The sequence below is a fragment of the Gadus morhua genome, chromosome 23 (assembly GCF_902167405.1).
Source record: "Gadus morhua chromosome 23, gadMor3.0, whole genome shotgun sequence".
Lineage (NCBI taxonomy): Eukaryota > Metazoa > Chordata > Actinopteri > Gadiformes > Gadidae > Gadus > Gadus morhua.
Window position 1 is genome coordinate 18387966 of NC_044070.1, and position 10186 is coordinate 18398151.

General features: G+C 47.8%; 1 protein-coding gene across 1 annotated transcript in view; it reads right to left on the minus strand.

Moving 5' to 3' along the window:
• Positions 1–1492: 1492 nt before the first annotated feature.
• The window catches only part of sspo (SCO-spondin), a 108501-nt gene continuing 99807 nt past the window's right edge, over positions 1493–10186 (minus strand). Inside the window, exons 112-114 of the mRNA XM_030349720.1 lie at positions 9486–9616; positions 7467–7617; positions 1493–1524 (exon numbers count right to left, since the gene is read on the minus strand). Coding sequence (XP_030205580.1) covers positions 1502–1524; positions 7467–7617; positions 9486–9616 — 305 coding nt within the window. The 3' untranslated portion in view covers positions 1493–1501. The remainder of the gene's footprint in view (positions 1525–7466; positions 7618–9485; positions 9617–10186) is intronic.

Genomic DNA, 10186 nt, shown 5'->3' on the forward strand with positions numbered 1-10186 from the left:
CTGGGGTGTGTGTGTGTGTGTGTGTGGGGGGGGGGGGGGGGGAGTACAGGTGAGCTGAGCGCCACCTGCCATGCGCAGAACGACAGGTGACCACGGGAAAATACCCCATGTCTCCTGGTTCACAGCAGGTCCGCCTCCTGGGGTCTGATTCTGGACCGGGACCCGGGGGGTCGTGGTCACAAACACGTCCGCCACGTCCCGCGGCTCGCTGCACCTCTGCGCTAGCCCGTCCTGAACACCTGTACACCGGCTGGTGACGTCAGACCGGCCCCGGTGAGGTCGGGGTCTGATTCGGGGCTGATGCGGGTTCTTATTAGGGGTCTGATTCGGGTTTGGCCGGGATTCACCCCTGTGATCACGACTTACGTCACGGGTTGCGGGAGCGGGTTTCCCCGCTCCGTCACGCGCTGTGGACAGAGAGCGCGCCCTGTGGTGTTCCCGTGAGTCGACACCCACACGGCTCCCCTCCCGCGCGGCCCTGAGGGTTGTGCGTGTGTGTATCTTTTCGGAACATCCTCTCTTAAGCTACAGGCAAAGAAACGGTGCGACGGTTAACGCTGTTATTCGGCGGCGGTTGTCGGTGGAAGCCCCCCGGTGGTCCGCGTGCAGCCGCCAAGAAAAGCTGCTTGGCGCGAGGACGGCTTATCGGCGCGCTCCCGTGCGCGCACCCCAGCCTCCCGCTTCTCAACTCCCTTATTTAGTCAGGAAAACCGCCGTGGGAGAGGAGGAGAGGGGGAGGAATCGAGAAGTAGTGAAGGAAAGGAGAGGAGGAGGGGAGGAGAGGTTGGGGGGAGGAGACACAGGGCTGTCACGGAGCTCTTCCCTCTGACGGCTCCCAGCCGATGACTCCTGTAGGAACACTGAACACTGAACTGTGTGAACACTGAACTGTGAACTGTGAACACTGAACACTAACCACTGAACTCTCACCTTCAGAACTAATCAGGAACTCACTCACTCAGAATATTGACCAACCGTCGATATAATACAAATTAAAGATGATCCACAGAAAAGAGACCAAATGACGACAGGCTGGAGTAGAAAACGTTTATTGATGACCAGCGAACTGTCAGGATCTGTCATGTTTGATATCGAAGGTTACAGCCAGTGGAATCCTCAGTAGTAAAACAGGTTCATAAATATAATAATGTTATAATAATATAAAGTAATGACCTTAAGGGAGATATAGTTTATTTAAAGTGAATACAAAAAGGTTTCTCTATAGTCAAGACTTTTTCTTTTTATACAAACATAAAATAACATAATATGCATATAATAATAATAATATAAAGGATCTGTACAGAGGAGCAGGATGGTACCGGACCGCTGAGATGACATTCTGTCCTCTGAACCGGGTCCGGTCTCAGGCTCACACACACACACACACACACACACACACACACACACACACACACACACACACACACACACACACACACACACACACACACACACACACACACACACACACACACACACACACACACACACACACAGCCCCTCAGCGTCTGGAGAGGTCGCCCCCTGTGGAGAAGAAGATGCGTTAACACGAGAGAGAGAGAGAGAGAGAGAGAGAGAGAGAGAGAGAGAGAGATAGAGAGAGAGGAGGAGAAAGAGAGAGTGGGGGGAGAGAGAGAGGGGGAGAGAGAGAGAGAGGGGGGGAGAGAGAGAGAGAGAGACAGAGAGGAAGAGATGAGGCAAGAGGGAGAGAGGGCGTGCAGCAGTGAGGCTGACCTGCCAGAGACTAAGAGACTCTAAGCGCTGCCATGACATCATCACCTATCATCCCTACAGGCCCATGCACCCTCGCACAGCTGAGTGAGCGAGTGAGTGAGTGAGCGAGTGAGAGAGTCATCCCGGTCACCATGGGATGACTATGTCACTCAGGGATGACCGATGTCCGTCACAAGGGGGCGTGTCGGAGCTGACTGCTCTGTCGGGAGCTTGAAGCTTGTCTGTGTCTTCTACGGTTGGTCTACATCCAATTAACCCACGCAATCAGCCATGTTGATGAGTGGATTTGCTCATAATTGCCTCCGAGGTGGAATCACCCAATTTAAATTTTCATGGGGGGGGGGTAATTCTCCCAAATTCACAATTCGGGAGAATGAGAGCCATGACACATGCATGCGTCTGGATGTTTGGTGTGTGTTTGTATGTGTCTCTGTTTCTGTTTGTCTGTGTGCCTGTTTGTGCCTGTTTGTGTGTTCATGTAAGACTGTGTGTGTGTCTCCGTGTCACGTGTGTGTGTGTGTGTGTGTGTGTGTGTGTGTGTGTGTGTGTGTGTGTGTGTGTGTGTGTGTGTGTGTGTGTGTGTGTGTGTGTGTGTGTGTGTGTGTGTGTGTGTGTGTTTGTGTGTGAAGTGGAATGGCAGGGAAAGGATGATTTGGAGGAGAACAGAGCCATACAGGCTGGGCACAACGACAGCGTGAGATACACACAGTGTGCGTCTGCTTCTCCTCCCCGTCGCTCCACGGGTCGTGGGTTCGAATCCCCAGATGACCGTGAGCGGTTGAATAGCTCCGAGCCTACAACTGTGCACAGTTACCAATAAGACTGTTACCTTGTACGTATTTCTTTAGGTGGCCTGTAGCAACCAATAATATAATAACGGGTAATAACCTAATAACTGCCAATAACGTAATAATTTAAATGTAATAAAGCCAATAACGTTGTAAATTGCCAATAATGCAATAAAGTTGTTGAGCCAATAACGTAATCACTTTTTGCTAATAATCTAATGACGTATGACGTTATTGGCTGGTTATTACATTATTGGCCTTGTGTTAAAAAAATCCTTTGAAAATGTAGTAACTGAGCCAATAATGTAATAACTGAGGTATCACTTTATTAGGGGCCCGAACATCACAGCTGCTCGGGCCCCTATTGTTTCTGTAACAGGTTTTTTTTCCCTCAAATTCTGTAAAAGTCAAACTGCAGCCTATACCGTAAGTCGAAAGCTCTTGAAATTTTCAGGTATGGTTACCAATAAACCCCTCTTCCCATAAACCCAAATTTGTGGTACTGCATCCAAAGGTGGCGCTATTGTAAAAAATTATGAATCAGGCTTATTTCTCCTCACCAGATTGACCTGGACTCAAAATTCTTTCAGAATATTCATCGCTAGAATCAGACGCATTTATAAAACCTGAACATGATAAAACATGATAAAAAGGCTACAAACTAAAAGATAAAAAATAAAAAAAATAAAAAAAAATTAATCAATATCGCCACATAAAACCTTTAGACCAAGCCTCACAAAAATTATTTTACTTAGTTCCATTTGAAAAATATTGGCCAATAAAGTTGGAGCAGTTAGCCCATTTTTCTTAAATGACCATTTTGTTATTGTATATAAAAACATTTGACTATTATTAGGTGGACACCAATACCCCCCACTACTAATAAACCCAAATGTTGGTACTGCACCAAAAGGTGGCGCAATTTAAAAAAAATATGAACTAGCCTTATTTCGCCTTAGATTGACCTGGACTCAAAATTCTTTCATCATATTAATCTCTAAAATCAGATGCATCTTTTTCAACCTGGTCTTCTGCTCTAAAAATGTTAACTTTTCCCACAATTTCATAGAAAAGCCAAACGTCCACAGTCTCAACCTATTTTGCCTTAATTACCATTTTGTTATTGCATAAATACCATAGGGCTATCATTAGGTGGATACCATTAACAGTGCAAATCGTCAGATCAGTACTATTTTAAGAAAGCACTTAATTCTCTTTTAAAATGTGTCCTTGGAGTTTTCTTGATGTTGTGTGCTTAACAATTGACATTTTCAGTTTGTGAATGAGACTCCAGGCAGTTCAGGAACGTCCGTGGCTCAACGGGTTAATGCCGTGTACTGGTGATCCTGATGCAGCTATCCATTTGGATGTACGAAGTGGTAAAGTCGCCAATTTCCCAGCTTTCTTGCGGCATTTCACTGAGGCACGCCCCCTTTCGGTCGTAGTATCTCGTCGCTTTCAAAGTAGAGCGAGCAAATCTGTACAACTAGCAAAGAAGATGGCTGCGCCCATAGTCAATGGGGATTGAGCTGTGTTTTCTTTGTATTTGTACCACGTTGGGGGTTGTAATGTCGATTTTAAATCCTCTTACACACTTGATTTCATTGCTGCTTTAATCCGGTCACCAATGTATGCATTGCACGGTCATGCTTTGCGTGCAATTCAATGTAAAGTTGTGTTTTCAAGCTGGTTTGCTAAAGAGGCTATGTTGCTAATGATGACTAGCCCGCTACTACCCCTCGCGGCTCGACAGAAACACGACAGAACTTGTTGAAATTAAAATTGGCGAAAATGGCAAGATATTATTTCAATGTAAAAGGCTTGCAATGTTAATGTTTCTGTAAAGGCTGGCGACCATTATACTGGATTATTTCTTTTTTCCAAAATAGTTCTCTTCTCAAACTCGTCGGACACAAATGGCAAACTGGAAGGCTGGAGCAAGGGAAATACGTCACGTTCTCGCTGAAGCTGGTCGTTCGTACCAGCCTACCATCAAAATGGATAGCAGCATTGGGTTGAGAGTTCGAACAGCAGGTGCTCGAACAGCACCTGAAATTCATCAGGCAATCAACATTCCGGCTCATTAGTTGCCGTAATGTTGCCATAATGCCATAATGTGTCTTGACAGTCCAAGAATTGGACTGTCAAGACACATTATGGCATTAAGGGGAACTTCTTTGTTAACCATTTTTCCTTCATAATTAACTCTGTCATTTTAATATTTCTTCCGTTAGTATTCTTGCCTACAAATGATTTCCCAAGAATTTCGAAGATTTTTCAGGTATATGCTTTGAAGAAAGCCCTTAATTCACTTGAGAAATGTGTGCTTGGAGTTTACTGGATGTTGTCTGCTAGACGTTTTGACCATGTGAATAAGAATGCAGTTCAGGTTTATAAGTGGAACATCTTTCCTTAAATATGACAATTAAATGTTATATTTATAGATCTTCCATTAGTGTGTTATTGACTTTTAAATTTGCTCGGACCCCATTAATCACCGCTTGCGGTTATATTTATATTTAAAATTTCTGGAGAGAAACTGTCGCACTTAGCCTTAATATTGCATCTTGCAAGACATGCTTAAATATCTGGTCAATTTGGATTTATATGTAACTCTTAGGGTTCCATTATAGTACCCTGTGTATTCAACTCCGTGACCACTCAGATGCTTTGACAGAGTCGTGAGCCTTTCGAAGTTCTGCATTGTACTTTTCAGTAAGGTATTGCAATTAATTGCTGGAACGCCAGGGGCTGCGGGGAATGAGACGTTAGCTGACCAATGACAATCCCGCAGTCTCCAGCGTTCAGAGTGGCTACGGAGAGCACTTTACGCAGTATCATAAACTAAGCTTTACTTTTACTCTGGGATTCTTGAATCGGCCGGAACAGCTTTGGGGCCAGCCTGATCTTCAGAGCGGCATTCGATTGCTTGGACAACTGCCGCATGAAGGGTAAGTATTGGTGAGTACTCTTGCATATGGCGTATATGTCATGATCCGCCTCTGGTTTTCTCATTCACCTGCCTGCCTTCCTGATCACTCACAATTAACCCAACCACCTTCACCTGTGTATCCCCTATATCAGTCCTTTCCTCCCAAACATTCCCTGCCAGATTGTCTCTTGTGTTTCACAGTGCTTTCCCGCGATTCAGATCCTGACCTACCACCGATCCTGCCTGCTCTCTGATCCCTGCCTGTCTGACTCTTCTGCCGGTTCCTGATCCCTGCCTGTCTGACTCTTCTGCCGGTTCCTGATCCCTGCCTGTCTGACTCTTCTGCCGCTTCCTGATCCCTGCCTGTCTGACTCTTCTGCCGGTTCCTGATCCCTGCCTGTCTGACTCTTCTGCCGGTTCCTGATCCCTGCCTGTCTGACTATTCTGCCGGTTCCTGATCCCCGCCTGTCTGACTATTCTGCCGGTTCCTGATCCCTGCCCGTCTGACTATCCTGCCTGCCGATCCTGTATCCGAATAAACTATTGACACTGTTCCACGCTCGTCGTCAGTCTGTGCACCTGGGTCCTGCTAAACGCCCCCGTTACAGTATATTATTTTTCCGCCACTTTCTTTGGTCGCTATCTACAAACATTAACATAGAAGGACAAAATACATATCTTATGATAGAGAGGGACAGACAGGCAGACGTTGGATACAGTGTGGCTCTTCAGGACTCTTGTGGTGCGTCGACACTCAAGTCCAAAACGTTCTATTGAGGCATTTGTAATATCTACAGTTATTACATTTCAGGAGCTCTCATTTCCTCGCCTAGTTTGCAGTTAAACACAACATAATAAAACGAGCCATTGCTAAATAATAATTACAACAATACTAATTATATTAATTTAGATTCTTTATTATCATTACTATTGTGGCCCCCAGCATGTTGTTGATCTTTAAACGGACCCCTAGCTAAACTCATTGAAGACCAGTGCTCTATAAGCTGACTCTACTGAATTGGGAAACGGGAAACATTGGAAACCGTTTCATTGTTACGCACAATTATACATGTGTAAAGTATTTCATAGAATAATATATGAAAATACATTGAACAACTTGCTCAACTCGTCCAAGACCACACCTACTGGGATCTGCAGGTTCTGAGCGTAAGACCTTATGTTGTGTTTTTTGGTGAAACCGGCATAAGTCTTCGGCGGACCGTCCAGACGGGTCCGGTGGATCCGGTGCCCGAAAACGCACATTTCTGAAACCATGTACGAGGGTGGTTTCAAATCTATACGGACCAATGCGGTTTTGTGATAGGATTCGTTGTGTGGACGCCTGAAACGCAAAACGATGACGTCATTAGCCCCCCACCAGCTGGGCAACGTCAGAGTTTCGTTGAATTATTATTATTTATTTTTATTTTTATTCTTTTTGTAGCTTTAATCATCTTCAAAGTCCTTCTCGACATCTTGTATTTTGTTTGATTGTTAGATTGTGGGTTTTTTTCAGCTAACGTCTCATTCCCCGCAGCACCCTAGCGTTCCAGCGGTGAATTGCAATACCTTACTGAAAACTGCAACGCAGAACTTCGAAAGGCTCACGACTCCGTCGAAGCGTCTGCGTGGTCACGGAGTTGGATACACAGAGTACTATAACGGAACCCTAAGAGTTAGACACAAATCCAAATTGACCAGATATTTGAGCATGTGTTGCGAGATGAAATATTAAGGCCAATAACTTAATAACCATCCAATAACGTAATACGTTATTACATTATTGGCAAAAAGTTATTACGTTATTAAGTATTGGTTGCTACATGGCCCAACAAGAGTGGTTTGTTCACTAGCTCTCTGCAGACAGACAGAATCTTTAGGTCCCATGACAACGGGACACACACACACACACACACACATCAACACACACGCACACACATCAACACACACATCAACACACACACACACACACACACACACACACACACACACACACACACACACACACACACCTTGGCAGCTGGTGCACTCGCAGCTGTGGATGACGGGCAGCACGACGGGCTCGCTGTCTCCGCTGGCACACTGCAGGCTGAGGAAGCGCACCGGGCTGACCGGGTCCAGGCGGTAGCTACAGCACTCACACACCGACTGGAGGTAGGGCTCCTGGGGGGAGGGAGGGGGGAGAGGGGAGAGGGGGGGGGGGAGAGAGAGGTAGAGAGAGGGGGGGCGGAGAGAGAGGGAGAAGGGGGGGGATGGAGGGAGGGAGGGAGGGAGGGAGGGGGAGGGGGGAGAGAGAGGTAGAGAGAGAGGGGGGGCGGAGAGAGAGGGAGAAGGGGGGAGATAGAGGGAGGGAGGGAGGGAGGGAGGGAGGGAGGGAGATAGATGGAGGGAGAGAAGGGGGGAGATATAGGGAGGGAGGGGGGAGATAGAGGGAGGGAGACAGAGGGGTGGAGATAGAGAGGGAGGGAGGGAGAGAGGGAAGGGGAGGAGAGTGATAGAGAGAGAGACAGAGAGAGAGAGAGAGAGAGAGAGAGGGAGAGGCGGGGAGGGGGGAGAGAGAGAGAGAGAGAGCGAGAGAGAGAGAGAGAAAGAGAGAGAGAGAGAGAGAGAGAGAGACAGAGAGAGAGAGAGAGAGAGAGAGAGAGAGAGAGAGAGAGAGAGAGAGAGAGAGAGAGAGAGAGAGAGAGAGAGAGAGAGAGAGAGAGGGAAGGGGGGAGAGAGGGAAAGGGGGAGAGAGGCGGTTATTTTACAAAGAAAAAATAGGCAGATGACATGGATGATGCGTGAGAGTCGAGTAGAGGAGAGGAAAGGTGAGGCCCAAGGGCAGGAGTCACGAGGAAGGGAGGAAGGGGGAGGGGGGGGGGAGGAAGTGGGGAGAGGGAGGGCTCCCCCCCCCCCTCTCTCCACTTAATAAGAGGAGAGGAAATTGCTGAAGAGATGCAAGATAAAATAAAGCAAGAGGGTCATTAGAAGCAAAGCCTGCTCTGTAAACTCAACAGCCAATAGAGTGAGTGTTAAGTCTCCCTACCCGACGTGTAGCTGAGCGCTCCGTCTGGACGGCCGTAATGCTCACAGACTTTTATAACAAGCTCAATATCAACCGCATTGAATAAATCTGGAGCTGGCCAAATTGGCTTGTTTTCCTCTAACAGGGTTGGGTCTTCCTCCCCTCGCCTTGTGTGTGGGAGAGTACCCCTGCAGGACGGGTCTTTCGGCGTCTGCAGACAGCGAACACACGGCCTCAACGTCCTTTATTCAGGAGGCCAATTAGTGGAGGGAGAGAGAGAGAGAGAGAGAGAGAGAGAGAGAGAGAGAGAGAGAGAGAGAGAGAGAGAGAGAGAGAGAGAGGACATGCAGACGAGTGGGGGAGTGAAACAAAAAGGAGAAAATGGTCGGGAGATAACAGGGCTTAGCCAGGAGGCGCCAGGAAGCAGCATTAGTCAAGCAAACACAGACCGTCCCCTCAGCATCCCTTGTAGGGATGCTCATCCTCTCATTGGGACCCCCCCCCCATCATACAGACTTCTGAGAGGTCAGAACGCGTCTGCCTCTGCTGTGTGCGTTATCGAGCGAGGGTGTGTGCGTCTGTAATCCCGGGGAACGGACCCGGACATCAGTCCCACGGGTCGATAGGGAGTAACTTCCTCCTTGGTTACCTCGTCTCCCGTCACCATGGTAACGCCAGCGTTTAGCCCCCGCCCTGGTCCCCTTGTGTGATGAGCTCATCCCAGCCCGAAGGCCTTTGCGTTACGCTGAGTGTGTGTTTCATGATTCAGATGTTTAGAAATACAATCTGTGACATATTGATAGAATGCCAATTGAGTTTGACGAAAAATAACTAAAACCTTGATTCCAGCCGATACACCTCTCAACAACGATCACATTTACAAACCAGCAGGATCAGAGGATTCGGTAACAAAGTGTTAAGTGTGCGGATGTGAGTGTGTGTGATGTGTGTGTGTGTGTGTGCGTCTGCGTGTGTAATGTGTGTGTGTGTGTGTGTGATGTTTGTGCGTTTGGCCCGTCCGTACCTCCAGGATGACGTCTGCCCCTGACTGGCAGCGGCCCCTGCAGAAGCTGACCTCCACGTTGTCCAGGCGACAGCCTCCCTTAGTGATGTTCCTCACCTGGGTGTAGCGCTGGCACACCGCCTCCGGCTCACCTCCTGCAGGGGCCAGCGGGCGGGGACGGGGCAAGGACAGAGAGGATAAGGACATTAGGAACTCACAGGAGGGGGGAGATGGATGGAGAGGGGCTCGTAGGTGAAGGAGAGACGAGGCGGGGAGAGGAAGGCGAGACAGTTTGGAGTGTCACTCGATGACGGAGAGGAGAGAAGGAGGAGCAAGGGACAGAAGAGAGGGAGGAGAGAGACAGGTAGCACAAGGACAATGGTGTGAGAGAGACAGAGAGAGAGAGAGAGACAGAGACAGAGAGAGAGAGAGAGAGAGAGAGAGAGAGAGAGAGAGAGAGAGAGAGAGAGACAGAGAGAGAGAGAGAGAGAGAGAGAGAGAGAGAGAGAGAGAGAGAGACTGAGAGAGCAAGAGAGAGGGATTTAAGGCCCAGAAGCTGCCTAAGTAATGTAATCTCCCTCTAATTAGGTATGGCAAGGGCTCGGATTTCCCCCAAAACGATTAACAGGCAAAATGGAGGAAGTGCTTTAGTTTATATAATTACATCACAGAACCTAACAGGGTTTCAAACTGAACAGATGAATAACTTTTTTATTAAAAAG